At 38.0% G+C, this 21,644-nt stretch overlaps 2 protein-coding genes across 5 annotated transcripts in view; one reads left to right on the top strand and one right to left on the bottom strand.

Moving 5' to 3' along the window:
* CHRNA5 (cholinergic receptor nicotinic alpha 5 subunit) overlaps positions 1-8,498 on the top strand; it is a 15,784-nt gene extending 7,286 nt beyond the window's left edge. For all 4 annotated transcript variants that reach the window (XM_083850845.1, XM_083850846.1, XM_083850847.1 and 1 more), the window contains 5 exons: positions 1,860-2,011; positions 2,843-2,887; positions 4,276-4,385; positions 5,368-6,199; positions 8,213-8,498. In XM_083850845.1, coding sequence (XP_083706971.1) covers positions 1,860-2,011; positions 2,843-2,887; positions 4,276-4,385; positions 5,368-6,199; positions 8,213-8,374 — 1,301 coding nt within the window. In that variant the 3' untranslated portion in view covers positions 8,375-8,498. The remainder of the gene's footprint in view (positions 1-1,859; positions 2,012-2,842; positions 2,888-4,275; positions 4,386-5,367; positions 6,200-8,212) is intronic.
* Positions 8,472-21,644, bottom strand: CHRNA3 (cholinergic receptor nicotinic alpha 3 subunit). Its single transcript, XM_083850840.1, has 6 exons — positions 18,790-21,644; positions 16,839-16,978; positions 16,717-16,761; positions 15,419-15,528; positions 13,413-14,424; positions 8,472-11,979 (listed from the first exon to the last, which is right to left on the bottom strand). The coding sequence occupies exons 1-6, from the start codon at positions 18,842-18,844 to the stop codon at positions 11,851-11,853; spliced, it is 1,491 nt and encodes a 496-aa protein (XP_083706966.1). The 5' UTR covers positions 18,845-21,644; the 3' UTR covers positions 8,472-11,850.

Raw genomic sequence — 21,644 nt, 5'->3', positions numbered from 1 at the left:
TGCAATTTGTGTTAAAGTGAGAGCTGATGTGCACTGTGGTGCTACCTGCCCAGGCTCAGCTCAGTAATCTGAGGCTATTGTGAAAGTTTAGTCCTCTTGTGTCTGACAATCTGTGGTTCACTGAATGCTTATGATAATAAACTTCAACTAGAAATTGTTTATTTAACTGATCCTTTTGTTTCCTTTCCCTTCTTCAATGAAAAAGCCTAAATACCATGACTGATCTGACTGCATGTGTCATTCACTACTTTGTCTGCGTCTGCTATGTGCACCAAATTCACCTCCTTGCCAAACAAAATAATGTTAATCTTTTAAATCTCTACTCGTGTGGATGTCTGCCTCTGCTTTTAATCCAGTTATGCCATTCTCTGGTGCTTTTCTATTCTTGATGCATCTTTTTTTAGACTGGTAGCAAGCACATCATTTCTAGAAAGGTCGTGCCATGCGTTTATGTAATGGGGCATTTTAAATCTGCACTAAAAAGAGATGATTGTTAACGTCTTTCTTTGGTTTACTCTACCCCTTAGACCAAATGTAATAATTGTGAGGTCTTTCTTGTGCAGTCATGTCAGTCAGGTTAAATCCCGTCAGTGACCAGCAAGAAACCTTTCCTAAAGCAGGTGTTCCTGTCTCCTGCTAGTTGCTCTGACCTTGGCCTGGGTGTCGGAGGCCCTCCCGAAGCCGTTTCTGTCAGGGCAATGCCTGCAGCTTGCACTGCTTCTGGAGGCGGTGCTCTTGTTCCACGCTGCCTTCACCTGAAAGCTCTTCTTACCCAGGTTATTTACTGGGTACGGATCTTTCCTCTTGTCCTCCTCTCTCCCCAGATCTTCCCCATGTTCACCCTTGTCGTGTTATTTGGGGTATATAATTTTTTACATGGTGTCTCACAACAGAGAAATGTGAAGCTTTACCCTAGTTTGGGTAGCAGTGTTTCTACTGATAGTACTTCAGTGAGACAACAGGTGTAAAGGACTCATCTCTCCTGGATCCTTTAAGATAAAGGACAGCAGTTGCTTGATGGCGTATTTGGGATGACTTAGATACCTGCTTTCAAATGTGGGCTGCTCTCTGCCTGCAGTTCCTACATTTACAGTGCTTTTGTCCAAAGCTCTTCCAGGTATTCTGTTTGCTGCTCTTTGTAAGCTGCCCACAAAGATTTTTGGCTGTTCTGGGCCATCAGTTGGTCTCCAGGCCTTGAGATGAATCCCTGAGTGCTCTGAAAATGAACTAACTGCACGCTATTATTTAAAGAGAAAGGCGCCTTCCGGTCTATAAAACATTAGAATAAATAGAGGAATCACTGGTAAATAGATTAGCGCGTGTTTAGAGTACAAAATGGGGTGGTGGGGGGAGTGCTCTTATGCATCTATGATGCATAAGATGTATAACCATGAGAAAAAAGAAGGCGTGGAACATGAAGATAATTGTATTTCAAACAGGAGCACAAGCTATGTGATATACTGAAGACCTGTATGGTGTGGGTGCAGGTTTTAAGAAGTGCCACCTTGGTTTAGAATGATAGAACTTCAGTCTCTTACAAATAAGTTTTCAGTTCTAGAGACTTTCTGTAATTATATGGCACCAGGTCAATGACAAAAGTTCATTTGGCCTTTATTATTGCTGATGTTATCTTGTGTTCGTGAGTCACAGATTTAAAGACTGTGATAGTGGTATGGATATGCTAATAAAAGCAGGTAAGCTATAACATTCTTGCACAACGTTGGCCACGCTTCCAGATGAAAGGGGATAAGATGAGAAATTTAATACTGCATCAACATAATTGCAGCTGTTTGGACACAGGAAGGCAGATGTACTCTGTTCATTTAAATCAATGTTAATAAGTTACTTTTGTTGTATAGGCGTATCTGAACCGTCTTTTATTGCTAAAAGTGAAGATCGCTTGTTTAAACACTTATTTGAAGACTATCAAAGATGGGTTCGTCCAGTGGAACGCTTGAATGATACAATAAAAATCAAGTTTGGTCTTGCAATCTCTCAGCTAGTAGATGTGGTATGTATTTACTTTTTTCCCTACTTCTTACAATTTTTGAATGTAGTATGAGGTGAAATAAGTGTGCATATTTTAGCTTAAACATGGTAGATTAAACATTTAAAATGATTATAAGTGTAATGAGAAATACACTGTAGAAGGGGGCATGAAGAAGTGATGACAAAGTGATTGAGAAAACAAGGGGCTTTTATGTTTAGTAGTTTTCAGCAAAAAAAAAAAGTGAGTGAAGTGCTTAATAAGCCTAGGGAATTGTGTTTTAATATACTTACTCACTAGGGAAAAAAAAAAAGCCAAATTTTTAAGCCTTATCTGTCTCCTCTTTTAAAATTCAGTAACACTTGCAAATACTACTCCTTTTTTCCCCTTCCTAACCAGGAAAAAATAAACAAATACCCTGAAAGGCTTCAAATACGTTGCTTCCATAGTAAGAAAGATTATCTCTTGGCATTACTTGTCATATAAAAAAGATGAACCAGATTTTTTTTTTCTGAGACTTTTCACTTCAGAATATTCTTTTCATGTTGAATACATTGGTTATGGCTGCAAGAGGAATTTTTCGTCTTATAGCTCTTTTCCTCTTAGAAAATCAGTAAGACTGCGTGAAATACAGTCAAAATAAAATGAAGGGAGGAAAGAGACACAGAAGAGGGAAAATGCAACTTTTAAAAAAGTAAAGTTTAAAAGGCTCTCATATAAATGTACTTACCAAAGACTAGAATGTTTTTAGAAGTGCTTTCTGTATTTTAAATTACAAACCTGTATGAACTATAGAGCTTAGTTACTATGAATGTGCTGTGCAATCTTTTTCATAAATGCACTTCATTTTTATAGGATGAGAAAAATCAATTGATGACAACAAATGTCTGGTTGAAACAGGTAAGTGTAAACTATGAGTAAAAAAATCTGAAGTTTCATAACTGCAAATCAAAAGTTGGAAGTAATGTTGAATATTTATGTATTGAGAACTTAAGTGCATAAATTCTTGTTTTATGTGTTATCTTTACAAAATGTCCCTAGAAGAGCTTTAAAGGATTAATTGCTATAAAAGTCAGTTTAAAAAAAAAAAAAGTAAATTGGGAGGAAGAAAAAGTACCTGATTAAAAGAAATCTGACACTGCACTGCATGGCTGCATGCAGACCAAGGCATGTGTATAGCCATAAAAGTTACTGCTTTGGTACATAAGCTTTCTTTTTAAAACTGCATTAAGAAAAGTATGATGGATTTGTGTAATCGTTTGTATTATTGTTTTAATGTATTTCTGTTGTCAGAAGTTGGATAACTAGCACTGAAGAATTTCAGAGTTGTATATGCTTGCTACAGAAAGCTACTTTTTCCTCTTAAGAATATTTGTTTCTCATTAGGAGAAAGCCTCAGGCTTGATAATAATCAAAGTCCAATGGTACACTGAGTGGCCACTATTAGCTTGGGAAATGCTTCTCACAAATCATTCTCAATTTAAGCTTGAGGAATTGTTGCAGACTGTAATTCTACTTACACACTAACTAAATTATTTTTATTTGGCAACTTCCTTTTGTTTTTCTTGGTTCTTCCCATTCTCTTCTTCTCCAGTAACTAAGTTCAGGCATTTATTTTCTGGAAAACCTTGTTGCTACTTAGCAAATATGAGATAGATAGGAATATATTGATGAGAAAACTTTGTTCCCTCTTAGTAATTTCTGCAAAACTTGTTGCAGTTAAACCAGTTCAAATGAAATAAGAACTGACCTGAACGTGTTTAAAATTGTCTTATATCTAACTCTTAGAAACTTGCCTTTTTTTTTTTTCTTGAGCTTTTAGTTCAAACATAAAAATACCAAAATACTACTATGTTTTTAATGGTGTTATTTTTAGCGTTGCTGGTGGAAATAGGATGGTGAGTTGCAGCCAGTTTTTTTTGTTTGTTTTGATGAAAAATTTTATATTGCTTCTGATCAGTTTCCAAACTTCTCTATGTTCATCCAGAAGCTGTTTTTTTCCTTCAAATTTGTTTCAGCTTATAATATATTTTATTTGTGTAAACAAGCTCTGACAAAGGAAATGAATATTTTAAGGTCTCTGCAGAAATACTGTGAATTGGCTATTATAACAGAAAGCAAACGTGGTATCAGTTGTCTGTTCAGCACATTCAGTGTTGTATGTTTTAGAAGACTTTTGGAAGTTTGCATTTATTTATTTTAAATTGCCTTTATATCTGTTTTCATCAGATCTTGTCCTGCCTAAATAAACTTCACAATTATGATTTTTTCATTTCATGCATCTACAGGAATGGATAGATGTAAAATTAAGATGGAATCCTGAAGACTATGCTGGAATAACATCTATTCGTGTCCCATCAGATTCTATTTGGATTCCAGACATTGTGTTGTATGACAAGTAAGATTTTAATCTTTTCATATAAAATACATTTAGTCTTTCTCACTTTACCATCCAAGCTGCTTGTACAGGGCTCGCTGAATGGACCATGCATGTACATTTAATAGAGCTAAGAATGTGTGGAAGACATTAGAATTTGCTTCCAAATGCATATTGATTTTGTTGCTATGTAAAATGCAAGTTTTCGTTTGCTTCTGTATGGCATTTCCAGTCTTTGAAAAGTTTATTTCCACTTATTCATATTAGCTCTTTGTTAATTAGAAGACATCGTTTTGCACAGTGTTTGGTACAAACTAGTAGTGTAGAGGGAGTGTGTAATGGGAGAGGATTAACTAACTCGTGCTGTTCAATATGGCTATGCAAGTCATATTCAGCATGGATTTGAAGTGGAGGACCCTCAACTGTAAGTTTGTTTTCTGTAAAGTAATGGATCCCAGAAGAAATAAATTTTGAATGAACCTTTCTGCTTAATTCAGGTGCGTGTATAACACTTTTACTTTTTATGACTTGCTGAGACAAGAAAAGCTGTTACACTGATTATAACTTGAAGTTTGGAGGTGGCACCCAAGTATTATCTGTTTAGAGTGTTTTTTTTTTCTTGAATGATGATAATTTCATGAAAGTTAAATATATTTCTGTTGTATTAGCAACAGAAACATTGGAGTTTGGTCATGGGTCTAAAAGTCAGGATTTTTATAATCCCTTGCTTTAATCATCAGAACCACCAAAAGTTGTACAGATCTTTTCATGACTTGAAAATGTTCTTCACTATTGAAAAGCTGTCTACCTGTATGAGATTCAGGTTTAAAAAACTAAAACAAAAGAGAAAAAAAACACCAACCAACCAAAAAAACTTGAGAAGTGGACTCTGCAATACAAAATTTTGAAGGAGCAAACAGCTGAAATGACATTAGCGAAACATATTTTCCTATTTAAAACACACACACTCCATCATAAATGCATACATATATCTCTCTTTCAGTGCAGATGGACGTTTTGAGGGAACGTCTACAAAAACTGTGGTAAAATATGATGGCACCATTGCTTGGACTCCACCAGCAAACTATAAAAGTTCTTGTACTATTGATGTAACCTTCTTTCCTTTTGACCTCCAAAACTGCTCTATGAAATTTGGTTCCTGGACTTACGATGGCTCACAAGTTGATATAGTTCTAGAAGATTATGATGTTGACAAAAGAGACTTTTTTGATAACGGAGAATGGGAAATAGTGACTGCAACAGGGAGCAAAGGAAATAGAACTGACGGATGCTGCTGGTATCCCTTTGTTACATATTCGTTTATAATTAGACGTCTGCCACTCTTTTACACGTTGTTTCTCATTATTCCTTGTATTGGACTTTCATTTCTAACTGTCCTTGTCTTCTATCTTCCTTCAAATGAAGGTGAAAAAATTTCCCTTTGCACTTCAGTCCTGGTATCTTTGACTGTTTTTCTTCTTGTCATTGAAGAGATTATTCCATCATCTTCTAAAGTTATCCCACTTATAGGCGAGTACTTGGTGTTTACTATGATATTTGTGACATTGTCCATTGTGATAACTGTCTTTGCTATCAATATTCATCATCGCTCTTCGTCTACACACAATGCTATGGCACCTTGGGTTCGCAAGATATTTCTTCACAAGCTTCCCAAGCTGCTTTGCATGAGAAGTCACGTAGATAGATACTTTGCGCAGAAGGAGGAAACAGGAAATATGAACGGATCAGAATCATCTAGGAACACCTTGGAAGCAGCTCTAGATTCTATCCGGTATATTACGAGGCATGTTATGAAGGAAAATGAAGTTCGTGAGGTGGGTGTATTAGTCATATTACGCTAATTTTGTTAGAAGTAAAAATTAAACAAGTAATGGTTTGCTAAGTGGTCGCATATTAAATATGCGCTAGGATTTCCAATTTTTGTACTTCATGGGGAAGAAGTATGCTACAATACGGAGATATTGGGCTGTCCTTGGATTCTTTATGTACTTCTGTTTTTTTCTAGAAGTAAACTCCTGTTAATTATACGGTTTCAGTCATTTGTCTGTTATAAGAGCATATACTGTAGCTGTTAACATCCAGCAGCACTGTAGGTATTTTCATGATGAAAGAAATAGGTATTTCTCATTTTAATTTTGTACCTGAAGGCTACCTGAAACATACATTTGATTTACATCTTTACAATAAATACTGCTAAGCCTTATTTTGGAGCTTTTGATTCTAAATAAAAGCATTTTTTTAATTCTGTAATTTGTATTACTTCAAATACAGGCTATTACTGTATATTAGCCATTTTGTGCTGAGATTACACATGGACTCAACAATCTCAAGAGATTTCTTGTAGCCCTATCATTATTGGTTTTTAAATTATATCGAAAGATGTCTGAGGGTTGTTTTTTCAGTCTGTACATTTGCACTCTGAACTATCCTTAGTGGATATTTGCACCATGCAGGTAAGAGCATTATGAATTTATTTTCTTTCCTTGCTTTGAAACTGGCACCACCGGAGCATGAGAGATCGACATGCTATTTTCAGGCCAGTATAGAAATACAGAAGTTTGCTGTCTGGTCTCATGATGTTGCTGCATGTTTCTGACAGTGAAGTCTGAGATTCTTTCCATTTACACAGAAATGATTGTCTTCAGAAGTTGCTGGTTGTTGAGACGTATGTGCTCCTATGCTAGCCTAGGAGTAAGCTAACTCCTCTGATGCAGCTTCTCAGGATTCTAATATTATCGCAAGAGATACAGCCTGGATTTTGAATAACTAATATCTACTGTACTGGTATATCCACTGTACTGTTAAAACAGGATCAGTGTATATGCAATGCATAGTATACCCATGCCTTGTTTATACAAGGCAAATAAAGTAGTTTGCTATTAAATATATAATTTACAGTAAAATGATGGTTAGTTTTCTTTCTCTTACTGAGCCTACTCTGTTTGACCTGTGAATGACAAGAAAGATTTTTTTTTTTTTTTTTTTGTGAAATGTTGCTGCAACTCTAAACCTCAGAACTGAATACATAGATGACGGGGGCACTCACCTGTGTTTTGTTATTTGGCCTCCCGAGAATGCAAGCTTTACCTGCAGAAAGTTGTTAGCCCTGACTGTTGAAAATAAAATGTACACAACTAGTGTTGTAGCCTTGCCTCTTAGGAAGTAGTAGGCCTGGGAAATGTAGACAGCTCCATTTCAAATGAAAAATACTTGTCTGGCAGGGTTTTAATTTGCTTGCGTAACTATGTTACACGTACTTGCAAAACTGTGTATAGATGGGAGTAATCCTATCAAAAAGGAAAACAGTTTTGAAAGTACTGTGAGTGTTCTCCCTGGTGTGTAATTTCCTGCAGTGATAACTTCAGTTTTCAGGTTTTGTGTATAATACAGCAGCTGCTGTGTACTGTTAATCTTATACAACTTTTGCATCTAGCTCCTGCCTGGGAATTCTACTTTATGAGGAGGCTGTGGCATGAATCCTAAATCCTTGTGTGTTATAAAATTGCCTACAGATTTTTCTCTCTATATAGTTGAGGATGATCAATGCTTGTCAGGGTCAGTTGCTCCATTAAAACCTAATATTTGTGCTGTATGGTTTACCAGTCATAAAGAGAAGTTTGTTCCTGCTCTAGGTCATAGTGTGATTCTTATATATATAGTGTGTGTGTGTGTGTTTGTGTGTGTAAATATAAAAGAGGGGTTATCAAATTGACCTGATTGGGAGGGGGAAGCAAATGTGAAGTGGTTAACTATTGCAGGGTCTGATGCTGTATTTCTACCTGCTCTTGCATGCACTGAACAGCTCTTATATGTTCTTTGGTTTTTAGGTTGTTGAAGACTGGAAATTTATTGCTCAGGTGCTTGATCGAATGTTCTTATGGACTTTTCTTCTGGTTTCAATAATTGGATCACTTGTGTTATTTATTCCTGTTATTCATAAATGGGCAAGTATAATAGTACCTATGCACATAGGCAGTACAAATGCATAAAATATTTTTGGATCTGTCTCCTGCTGACGTCTGTCTCTAAAAAGGTTTGCAGTAACTCTGTTTCCATGCATGTTCTTTATAGGCATGTTTCTGGTTTAAAAAAAAAAAAAAAAAAAAGGAAAAACCCCAAGCCATAGAATTATTTTGATGTTAAAGCATGGCATATAGGATACCCAGAAGTCAATTTGCTTAGGGCCAGTCTACTAATATACTTCTAAATCAGGTCAGGCTCAAAAGAACCTTTTCAAGCACTTGCATGTATATGTCAAAAACAGTATATACTGACACCTGCTGAGAAGTAGAAGGATTTAAATTTTTTTTAATGATGATTGCTGTAGTCTCATTATTAAATTACCATGCAAATTGTTCTATTGCATATTAAATGTTTGCAGATACTTACACAGTAGAGTTGCTTATTTCAATTTATTATAGTATGCAAAGGTGAGTTTGTATTGGCATCAGCTGTCTTCAGTGTATTGTAATTGTACAGTTTCTACAGCATAAATTAAAAATGATGATAAAAATATCATCTGAACTTTATGCATATTCAGCATACAAATAGTGATTTGACTGTGTTGTGTCTTTATAAATTTTCAGTGGAATTTGCTGCTGAACTTAAAACCTTTTTAACTCTATCATACTAATGTGAGCATATAACACAGTAGGCCTTAAAACGCTTACAGGATACATGGATATTGAGATCTCTGTATCAGCTATGGAAAGAGAGGCAAAGGCAATTAAATGAGATGTCCAAGTTGCACAACTGTTCTAATAGGTCAGAACATTCAGATTTCTTTATTCTTGATGAAGATTGTGATACTAATCTTAGTTGCAAACATGTTGCTTTTTCCCGACCTTGTTTGTTTTGCAGAATTAAGTTTTTAAGCACAAGTAGCAGGAATTTGGAGAATGCATTTCTGAAGGAAATAGGCTGAAAATGCTTATGCCATATAACAAAGTACAGACGATTAAATTTTTCATGTTTGTTAAACTGAATTTAGAAAATTACCTTTATAGGTTCTATAACTTACAGAACCATATATAACTGAACAGCAAGGACTTAAAGCTTTCCATCCTTTCTTTTTTTTTCTGAGTGTTGAAAACTAAGTAACGTGTATATATATATTGCAACTTTTTAATTATATCATTAAAATATATTTTAATAATGAATTTAAATTCAAATTCATTTCAATGAATTTCACTTTTCTTAAAAGTTTTATTTCTGAAAGAGATGAGGTGGTGTTTTCCTACACCTAAGTTTTGATAGTTACTTACTATGTTATTTTATAACATATTTGTATCCTGCTAGACTAATGGAGTAATGTCAAGGAAGAACAAATCTTGGTACGTTTTTTGTTTGGTTAAATTCTCAGACCAATAATAGCATGTTTAGGTGAAAAGTTTAATGTAAATTGTTATATTGTTAATAATATAAGTAATAGTAGTTATGGATTTGGGGAAAAGATACATTTTTCCTCTATCACCTTTAGCATAGCTCTATTTGACATTGTACTGATTATAATACCGATTGCTTATGTCATAACTTATATATAACTGGAAGTTTATTTCAAATTCTTTCACCTGCAGGATGTTCTTGGTTTTGCATAGCTTCTTCAGTCTCATGGGCAGGGAAATGATGCCAACCAATGTTCTATTTTTTTATAATTTTAAAAATCTAATTTCAAATAATTATGATTGAAAAAGGAATCTCTTCTTCTTCAGATATACAATTGCATCTGTCATTAGATATCAGTATATTCTGTATTCCCACAATAACTTATTTTAAAGTTGAATTTATAATGATTATCTGATTTAATCCATTAATGTAATTTTTAACTTTCTCAGTATTACTAAGACTAATGCATCAGTAACTTTGTGTGAAAATGCAGAAGTACTTTAGCTATCTTCTTTTCTCTTCAAAATCAAAATTTCTTTTTATAGTCCTCCTTGCTTTTGAATTGCTTATTGAAATTTATCTGAACAGAAAACAAAGTAAGGAAAGGTATAGACTAGCTATATATATATATTTATTAACTCCCTTACTGCATCTTTTTGTTCAATGATGACCGGATACTGCCCAATTATATCATGAGATGTTTGGCAGCGTATTGGCAATGGAGTCCCAATCTTTATACTAGTAACTAACAATTTTTGCAAATCCTTGAAATTCTTTAAGGTGTTTCTATAGTCATATGATATGTTTGGATTAGAAAGATGATGCTCAAATCCTTGGTGTCTCCAGACCATCCTGAGGTGTGTTTGAAATGAAAAAAAATAAATAAATAATAGACCCAGAAGCATGCACCTCTACTTATGTAACTCGTTTCTGAATGTGCTGAATTGTACCTAATGCTGCTTTATATGGCTTTTGTCACTTGGTCAAAATAAATGGGAAAAAAAAATCACTATTTTCAACAGCTTCATTCTCTTTATTTTTATAACAGTTACATCATTTGATACCACTGCATTTCTAAAAAGTTTCCAGTTTGGTACAGACAGAATGGTTCATATCTTTACAAAACATTTTCTCATTACAGTATTTTGTTGCATGGTATATTCATTATTTATTATTATTAAATGATTTGCAGATATTAATTAAAAAAAAAAAGTCATATACCCAAGAGACAATTTTAGCATACTTTACAGGAATATTTAATATCTACATGCCTTCTGTTATAATAAAACACTGTGCAGGATGTTTCTGTGTCCAAAATATCATACTGCATTTTGATACTTTGCGTAACCCACTGACTGCATCTTACTGTGTTTGATTTGTATACAGTTTTAAACGTTATTATGTTTAGACAACTTTGACAGACTCCTCATGCAGTGACAATACGGGGATACACAGACACTACATGACAATGCTTTAATTACCATCATCTATTACTCACCTATTTCTTTTTCTTCTGTAATAGATGTGCCCATAGTCCTTTCTTCCCACAGTTTGCATCAGTTTATACACTAGGTGGCAATGTTCTGCATTCAAACAATTTGGTATGTATGCTTTCTAAATCATTTCATCCTCACGAGGGCATTCCTTAAACTAAATATGAGCTTACTCCCAGAAGATCCTGTCAGGAATTAAAGGTATTTAACACCAGACAAAGTTGCCCAAAGTATTCTGCCTGTCTTGACTCTCAGAATATTCATGCAATTTTCAATTTCTTCACTAGCTTCTTAAAACATTCATAGAAAGTTTAATGTACAATCTGCATCTTTTCCAGTTATTTTAAAAAATAGCTGGCAAGTATAGTGCACATTAATTTCGAATTAGCTGTCATAATGGTTCAAAATATTGTTTTCATGTTTTCACATTTTTTAATAAAGCCTTCTTGGTCAAGCAAAGTTGAGGCCAAGAAAGATCCTTATTCTACTACTGAAACACATAGAAGAGAGATCAGGTGCTGGGGTAGGAGTACAGAGTTTAGTTGGCAAAAGTTTTATTTGACTTCACAATATAACATTTTGATTTTTTACATTTCATCTCCAGCCATCAAAGGTTGTAAAAACAATCCTGCTGTTCCTAGAATACATACCAGGATGAAAACCCATAGAAAAATACGATCAATTACCATGGCAACATATTTCCAGTCATCCTGAATCTGAAAAATAGATCAAATAGCAAGTAAACAAGTTTATTAGATAAATAAGTTGCATTAGCCATTAGGAGCATTTCATATAGCAAGCACCGATTTTTTTTTTCCATATGTATGTTTTCTTTTATGTATGTACAACTTTCGTGTTGCTGTTTTCATTGATAAATTAATTCATCTTGAAGAAGCTTTGTTTGAATATGCTACTTGTGCTAAAGCCAAAAGCTATTTCTTCAAATACAAGTTGTTCACCAAGACACTAAACATCAGTAAGTACAATTTCTCCTCTGTATGCTAATACTGAAAGTGAAAAGCCTTAAATTCTTAAGTGATCAGGTTTGCCCAGAAAAAGCTTACTGAAGTAGACTGTTCCTATTGCTCTTTAAGCAGCATGTAGCAGACAAAGATTAATTGGTATATAGTTATTTGATATGTTTCCTATGTAATACTGAAATTTTACCATGTTCTCTTGCAAGATGTAAAACTAATCTCCTTACCTCACATTTAAGAGGGAATGAAGTTTCCAATTTTTTTTCCAGTGGACATTAGAACAAGAGTGACATTGAATATATATGTATCTATGTATGTTACATATTAAGAGTAACTACATTAGGTGATCATTTTAGGTACTCTTCAGATCGTAATTTAAATTTAGACTTAATTTTTCTTCAGGAAGGGTAATATGAAATAGGAATTTTTTTATTTGTTTTTGAAGTCTTTTGAAGCAGTTCTTGAAGGCAGACTTCTTAAAAAAAAAAAAAGGCGTTTTCTGTATCAACTAATTCTAAATCAAGTTCTAATTTCAACATAAAATAACTTCATCCTAACTTTAAGTGCCTTACTGCATAGGATTTAGATTCAGTGATGATTGTGGCGGTGTGGTTGCTGTTCTTAGAATGTTTGAGGAATGCTGATAAACAGTTTTTGTTTTGTTTTTTAGTGCATCAAGATGCAGATTTATGAAAGATGATGGTCCCTGTCTTACAGCAGTTGTCTCATTTCACTTCATTACTTCATTCCACGGCAGCAGAATAGGAAACGTCTTCACTGTGAAGGAAGTTTAAGTCTTATTCTCTCTACTGATGGTCAGGTGTAGGGAGAATGTAACTTTCTAAGGCCACAGAAACAGCAAATTCCACTATTAAGATTATAATTTGGAAAATCTACACTGTAAGTCTTGTAGGAGTTGATACTGAGCAGGCTGTCTAGTTACCCTAACACGCTTCACCCTGTATATGTGTTGTCAATGAAAAGAATGCAACAGAGCTGCTCACCAAACTTATCTACATTCAAAGTTGCATGTATTTGTAATATGGCTTGTGTAATTTACTTGTATAAAATAATGGTTGGTGTTGTTTTTTTTAAAGATATCTTTTTTCTTACAAAATATATTAATTGCAAATGCTGTCTGCAGTTTGAGTAATAGTAAAATACATTCTTACCTCTTTTGCTTCATTCTGCATTTTCATATTTTCTGCGATGTATTTAACACTTTCAATAGCATCTCTCATTTCTGGTGACAGAACTGAAAATGAAAGCAGAGGATCTAGAGATTCAGAGCTTGAACTTCTTGTGAGATTGCCACTGAAATCTGAGAACTTCATTCTCTGATATTGGCAACAGCTGCATGCTGTATCTTGACATACAAAGCCATCTTTGCAGCATTTAGTTTCAGAACTGTTGAAGCAATTTAAGTTTGAAAACTCGGAAGTGTAAAATGGTTTTGACTTCTGATTAGTCTCTTCATCGCTGGCAGGCCTTGTCATAAACATGATCCTGGGAAGTAAGTTCAAGAAGATGGTTCTCACCCACACAGGCATTGTGTGTGTCTTGGGTGTTCTGTAGTGTACATTAAGTACAAATACCGTAATGACAATAGACAGAGTTACAAATATCATAGTGAAAAGGAGGTATTCCCCAATCAGTGGAATTACCAGGGACGTAGAAGGTATAGTCTCCGTGATAACAAGAAGAAACACTGTTAAAGATAGAAGGACCGATATACAGAGTGTCACTTTCTCACCACAGTCTGAAGGCAAGTAGAAAACTAATACAGTCAGAAAAGAAATCAGTAGACATGGAATAATCATGTTGATAGTGTAAAATAAAGGTAAACGCCTAATATAAAGAGAGTATGTGATATCTGTATATATCTCTTCACAGCAGTTGTATTTGATGTCATGTTTATACCCAGGAGCTTTAATAATAGCCCATTCTCCACTCTCCCAGTAATCTTTCAGGTTCATTGTAGAGCCAATTAAAACCAAGTCAATCTTGGCTTTATCGTAAGACCAGGAACCAAACTTCATGGTGCAGTTCTGATAGTCAAATGGGAAGTAGGTTACATCTATTTTACATGAGCTTTTAAATATAGCCGGGGGTATCCAGGTCACATCACCTGTGTATTTCAGTAGGGCCTTTGTCTTGTCATCAACCTGGAAATCCCCAACTGCACTGTAAAGCAAATAAAAATAACAGTCAGAATGTAACTGATCCAGGTAGTTTCATGTAAACAGTTCATATACATTAAATCTTTAATCTGGTTTGTGAAAGGCAGCAGTTACGTGCTGATGTGGAACTGAACTGCATATGCAGCACTGTCAGTGGCTGTCATAAATTTGCACAGTTAAAAATTAAAATAAACAACTGTGTAAATTTACCACGGAGAATTTGAAAGGCAATATTCTCTTTTACAGGAACAGGACTCAGTGCAGTCAATATACAAAACAGCAAATGTGAGATCAAGTAAGTCAGAACCCAAGGGCTGATAAGAGGATGTGCAGTATTGGTATTTCCACCTCGTCTGTGGACCATGGAGGTAGTAACTATAGACGGAGGGATTAGGATTGGGGTGTGTCTTTGCCTGAGTAGTGTATTGGTGTATTTTTTCTTTAAGTCCCACATTGTTATCTTGATCTTATAAGATCCATGTGACAATTTCATTTGTTCATATGAAAAAGTAAAACTAAAAAGGTAGTTAAACTTCTTTGGGTTTGCAGTTAGAAAAGGAGTGTACAAAGGCATACAGGTAAGAACAGCAGTAGGGAGATGTGGGATGTTGAAAAGCAGTCTTTTTCAGCAAGTTCAGTGAACTTGCTGTTTGTTTGGTTTTTTAAATAATAAATATCCTCCCTTCTTCCTAAAGAATACAGTCATAGAATGGTTTGGGTTCGAAGATCCTTAAAGATCACCCACTTCCAACCCCCCTGCCATGGGCAGGGACACCTCCCACCAGCCCAGGCTGCCCAAAGCCCCATCCAGCCTGGCCTTGAACACTTCCAGGGATGGCGCAGCCACAGCTTCTCTGAGCAGCCTGTACCAGTCCCTTGCCACCCTCATTGTAAAGAATTTCTTCCTTATGTCTGATCTAAATCTCCCCTCTTTTATTTTAAAGCCATTACCCCTGAATTAAGCTTGAATTAAGAAGATAAACATGCAAGAGTCTTACTTGTTATATAAAACAATATCTGGCTTCCAGATCTGGCCAGATGGTACTCGGATGAATTCAGCACCTCCATAGTCCGCTGGATTCCACCGAAGCTTGTAATCATTCCAAATCTAATTATGGAAGAAGTGAGTCTACATTATGTTTGTGATGAAATTGAAATTCTGTGGACCAAAGTCAAAACAAGTGCTGTCATATTGATTTTAGGGTTGATTTATTCTGGACACTACAATGATTAGATGTTTCTTAGTTAAACATGTATGTTTAGCGTTTATTCACATGGAGACCATGGGCCCATGGGGCTAAGTATGACTTAGGCATGTACGAGTCCCTGTACAAGGAACGTGTACCCAGTAGATGAGAAAAGATGAAAGTGTAGGATGTGAATAGTAATTTAGGTCTCAAGAAGCCAGGTCCACTGTTAAACAGTGAAAACGAATTGTTAGGTAGCTCCATTTCTAGACAAGAGCATTGAATGAAGGACCCCTACAGCAGATGGGTTGGGAAAAGCTGCAGGTGGCATCATTCAGCTAAGTAAGTCTTGTTCATTAGTGCTCGTTAAGCCCCAGTTTAACCAATTTGAATATTAAGCTGAAGCTAGATATTAAGTTGGTTATTAAGCTGTTATTTACAACAGTAATGATTTGCATTTTCAACCTATAAAGTTCCTTGTAAGTGAAGTTGATACTTTTGCTTTGTTGTCACTTTTGTGGTGGCTAAACAGCACAGCATGGCCAGGCGAGGGACCGCCACGCTGAGGTGTTTCCTGTGTACATCTTCCTATCCACCAAGACACTATTTTGGGGATTCCTGAGGGAAAAAATGTATTTGGAGGCACATTAAGCGTTGGAGGGTTGAGGCTGCAGCTGACAACTCTGAGTTAAACAGCTGCTTCCCGCGGTAGGCCCCGCTTGTACGCGCTGTGGCAGCCGGAGCTGGAGGGCAGCGGGGCTAGCAGCGGGCTGTGCGGCCGGTCCTGAGGGGGCGGGAGGGGCCGGAACAGCCCCCGGGCTCCGTGGGCCGCGGCTGCCGGCGGAGGCGCTGAGGCGCCGCGCGAGCCGCAGGGGGGCGGTAATGCGCCCGGTCCCGCGTCGTGACCGCGCTCCCGGTACGGCAACGGGGCTGAGGGGAGCGGCCGGGGCCGGGGGCCCGGGTGCTGGTGCGGGCCCCGCCTGTCTCCCTTCGACGCCTCTCCGGGGCTGCGGTGTTCCTCGGGGGGGTGGGCCCGGGAGGGCTGAGGTGGCCCCGGCGGGAGCGGGGAGTTCCGCCACGCTGTGGTGAGGGCGGTGAGCCCTACTTACGTGCTTGAGCCACAGGTTGGTTTCCATTATCTGGTTGACTTCGTCCTGTAAAACAGAGCTGCGTCGGGAACGGTGCCGGCCCTCCCTTGGCCCGCGGGCGCGCCGGGGGGCCGCGTACTCACCACCTTCACCAGCTGGGACATGGACACCTCGAACTGGATGATGACGGGGTCCGAGACGTTCTTCACGGGCCGGACGAACTGGTTGTAGTTCTTGAAGAGGGCCGCGTACAGCCGGTGCTCGGCCTCGGAGCCGCCACAGCCTGTGGGGGCACGGCGCGGTGAGCGGGCACGGGGCCTCGGGCCCGCTCCCTCACGGCCTGGGGGAGGCCCGGGATGGCAGCTCCGCCGCCCCCGGTGGGCGCTGGCAGCCACCCGTGACAGGCTTTTCTGACATGCATCTCCCCAAATGCGCTCCAAAGATAGTTTGAAGGGGTTACTGAGGAGTTCGAGGTGCAAAACCGCATTTGCCCCACAGGCCCAGGCCCCCAGGCGTGCGGGAGCCGCAGGGGTGCGGAGCTGAGGAAGGGGAGAACAGAACCGCACAGACTGGGCAGTGTGGGAGCAGCTGGAGGGTTTGCAAAAGATTCCCAATAAAGGGTAACTTTCTGCTTTCTAGCCCCGTCGTGTCAGCGTGATAATAGTGGTGATAGCAGGGTTCTTGTTGAAATATGCAAATAAGGATTAAAAATTGATAAACCATTGTATTCAGCGTTGTTCAGTGCATACAAATAAATGTGGTAATTGCCTGTTTGTTATTCTAAATAATGTTTATTTGCAGTATACTCCTTTTCTACGTTTTGCTGCTGATACTGCTGCTCATGGTGCCTTGTGGCTGATGGGAAAGCTGTAAGTTGGAATTGTTGAACAACAGGCTCCTTCAGCTATTTAGAGTGAGGTAGGTGTGAGAAACTGTGTTTCAAACTACGTTTTTATTCCCAGATCTAGCTAGACAACGAGCATCCTGGCAACTGGACACTATTCAAAAGTCAATGCCCTTTTCTTTTTAGGGGACTCTTTTTTAAAGTCACTGCTGGACAACACATTTTCTAGTACTTCAACCTAAAATAAAAAAACAAAACTATTTTTGTATTTTTTGGCTGTCACTGTGAATTTGGCAAAGACACAGACCTTAAGTCTGTTGAACAAACTCTACAGTTCCTCTGGAGCACAAATACAAATCTACAGATATTTGCAAAGACACTTATTTTTTTTTTTCCTCCAGGCTAGTGTTTTTCAAGGGGAAGCAGAAGTATCTGCAGGTGGCTGATCTGTTAGCAGATGATCTTTGTAAGAGCTTTTCTCTCCCTCAGACAAAAGGTTCCCCTCATGTCAATCTGTATTCAGTGAAAACTTCAAAGACAACTTTATTTTCAGATTAGTGAAATCACTTAAGCCAACTTGCTAATTAAAAAATGAACACACTTCTTTGATACTTTTTAACTGCTAGCCTTACCCTAATTATTTTTTGATACCTCATCTCTCAGATTGAGACTTCCTGGAAGAAATACTCAATCTTCTAGATGAATCATGTTAAAGCTAGATTGTAACTACACTTCATTATAGTCAAACCCAAATTGCCAGACTTTTTATGTGTCACCACCGATCTGATTAATCTAGCACCTGCTTTATCTAGAGAATAAGTGTATTAATATTTTTTCTTCTTAATGTAAATGCTTCTGTGCTTTCTATATCTGCAGATATAATGCACGCTGTTTGCAGCACATATTTAATGCTTTTTAATGTTTTTTCTTTCTTCTAGCCCTTCAGTATTCTACAGTATATCAAACCAAATCTTTACATGTATGGTGCACTCACTTCTTAATGTTAAAATGGCTCTGTATGTCTTGTTTGGCATCTTGATTCAGAACTACTTAACCACTTCACAAGAAGGAATTAAAAACAACCAAACCACTATGTAACAAAAAGCTGGGGTAGGATTCTGAATGTTTCTTTCATTAGTTTGCAATAAGCTTCAGCATTTCTTAAAATAATTGTTACCAAAGCCATCTTCTGCTCACCTCTTTAGTCCCCCCTTTACCGACAAAGAAAAAACAAATTAAGGATCACTCACCTTGAGAGAGAATGCAAAGAGCAGCGGTTAGAAGGAGAGCGTGTATGCTCTCCATGGTGTTACGAATTACTGTCTGTCGACAGAGGCTGCTGAAGATGAGCTGAGCTGCCAGGATTGTACGAGCATAGGAAGTACGGGCAGCTCCGCTCCTCCGATGCGTGAAATGCCTGGAAGCAGCAGACGGCAGGACCCTGAGCACAGTTCTGCGCAGTGAGCTCCCGTTAGACTTGCTGTGCTGCCCCCTTTCCAGCTACCCGGACTGTCAGAGCATTGAAAACAGCAATTAAATTGCAGACAGAATAGATATTATTGTAGGCAAAGAGTGGTGTCCTGGCAAGATTAATAAGCAAACGTCCATAAACTGGTGTGTAAATGAATCTGGTACTCTGACGAGGCTGAAGATTTTTCCCGTCAGCTGCTATGGAGGATTTTTCTTTAAAAAATTCTCATGCCAAGCTACTAGGAGAAGTCTAGTTAATGAAAATCTCATAATTGAATTGTGCTGAAATGGGTATCGGCATTAGGGACACCTGATTTAGCAGTGAACTGAGATCATGAGACCTGAATTTCCAGTTATGCTTTTAACGTTGAGGTTTTTTTTTCTGACTGTGTCTTATCCTTGCTGGTAGTGCTAGGTGTTTGACTGTAGCCTGGTTCTTCACGGTATAAGAAGGATGTTGCTGTTCCCAGGGGTAATTCAGCACAAGCATAACTTCCCAGAATCTAAGCCCAGAGTGATACAGCAGCCAGGGTCTGGGAAGAGCCAAGGGTTTGAGTTGGAGGCCAAACTTAACCAAAGCACTCGAGAATAACTTGGTGGACCATCCCTGCTTTATTGGGTTATAAAGGTGGAATTTGGGAAGGGGAATAAGAGCATAGGATCCCAACCTGATCCCACAAAACCCCGTTGTTAAAGGAAAAGGAGATGGGAGAGAATGGGACACTGTATTTGAAGTTCTGGTGAAGGTTACTTTCAAACCATAACCTTGTGGAGAAGAGATCCTGGAGGCTTGTAAATTCTCACTGTAGAGGAACTAGATTCAATTTTTTCCTATTGTCACGGATTTTCTTCCTGAAGTTAAAAATCAAAACCAAAATGACCCAAAACAAACAAATAAAAACAACTGAAGCTCCCGCCAGGATCTTTTTTAGCAGAGTTTTTATAGTAAAAAGTCTTCAGGGGAGGGAATATTGCACCAGTCAAGAGAGAGAAGTGGGAATATAGGTTTTTGTTTGTTTTTTCTTGGCATGTTTTTCTGAATTTAGACCTTTAAGTAGGAACATGTAGCTGAAGTTGAGGTGTAAGGGATTGCCTTTTTCCTCTTGCCTGGGAAAGGCTTACTGCCAGGGATTATCCCATATCAGCCTTTCAGAGCCATCAGTGTTTGGTTTGTTTCCTCTTCAGTCAAAATCACGGTTTGCAAAGTGGCTCATTCCCCAGGTGCCCATCAGCTTCTTTGTTAACTTGTGTATGGCTTTTTGCCTCCCCCTGGCATGGCCAGGTGGCGCAGGGCTCGTGCACACAGCTTGCTGGACTCATCTGGGCAGTGCACGTGGAGGGAGGAGGGAGAACAGTGGGATTTCATCCGGTTGTGGGTAGCGGTGAGAGGGAAGCGGTGTGGGATGGGGGGGCAGCCCCTGGTGGGTGCTTCTCTCCCTGTTGTTAGGGAAGGATAAATGATGACCCCATTTGGCGCTGTGTTAAGAGGCAGTGCTGAGAGAATGAGCATTAGGCTGGGTTCAGCTGCTCTTGGCACAGAGCTTGTTTATCCAGTTTCCTCTATCTCTCAGAGCATCATTCACTCCATCCCCAGACACATGCTCTCATGATAATTTCTGTAATTCTATTAGCTTGGAGGAAATAGGCTTTACTGTCCATTTGATTTTATTATTTTTTTCCAGAGAACTCAGCCGTTTGGTCTTGCAGCTTAACCCTTTGTGAACACATTTTCTTGCCTTGCCAGGGCATTGAGATCAGCTGTTTTCCCTTTCTGCCTTATTGGTTTCCATGAAAGAGCAACATTATAACTGGGATTTTTGTTTGATTGAGTCCTAACTAGAAATGAGCTAAAGCTTCAAGGATCAGATCCTAGTCTGTGTTCCCAAAAATTCTGTATCTAAAGCTGAAGAGTTCGGAAATGGCTGGTCTGCAGAGGCAGTGAAGAGCCACTGTATCCAGAGGTACAGGTATTTTAGCTTAATTTGCCTAGTTGCTGAAATTTCCAGCTGTGTTTGTATGCATAGATGTTTTATCTCTAACATTATGTGATGAAGCTCCTGGTGAAATCAGCTCAGATTTGAGGTAGGATTATTTTTCTGGCCAGGGAGAGTGATACGACAAGAACACGTCACCATGACTGCATTGCAGAAGTACATAGAAGAATTTGTATGGACAGGGGAAAGCTCATTCCCCCAAGAACATCTGCAGTAACAAACTTTGTAGCCTTTGCTTTTTAGTGATCATGCTACTTTGAAATGGCTTCCTTTTTGTTAAGATTTGTTAAGATCAAATCTTGATCAACTCAGGTGATGACAAAAAGAATACCCTCACATCGTACTAGGGAACGGAGGTGGCACCATCAGAGCCTTTTCTTCACTAGAAGGGAAGCAAAAGCTGGTTGTGCACTTTCATTGAAACAGTTTTAGTGGAAAATATGTTTTGAATGACCACAGTCTTCCTTTTCTAATGAGAAGTATTGCTGTAAAAACCTTGAAAAGTGGGAATGTTAAAGTTTATTTTGTTTGATGAACTGGGACCTTATCATATTCATATTATCTTGCAAGAATACATTTTTAATGTTTCAATTTCTCTGGAAAATTTCTGGTTTTGAAATTTTGTCAAGAAGTCAAGATGG

The sequence above is a fragment of the Anser anser genome (assembly GCF_964211835.1).
Source record: "Anser anser genome assembly, chromosome: 10".
Taxonomy (NCBI): Eukaryota; Metazoa; Chordata; class Aves; order Anseriformes; family Anatidae; genus Anser; species Anser anser.
This window is presented reverse-complemented; position numbering and strand designations above follow the sequence as displayed.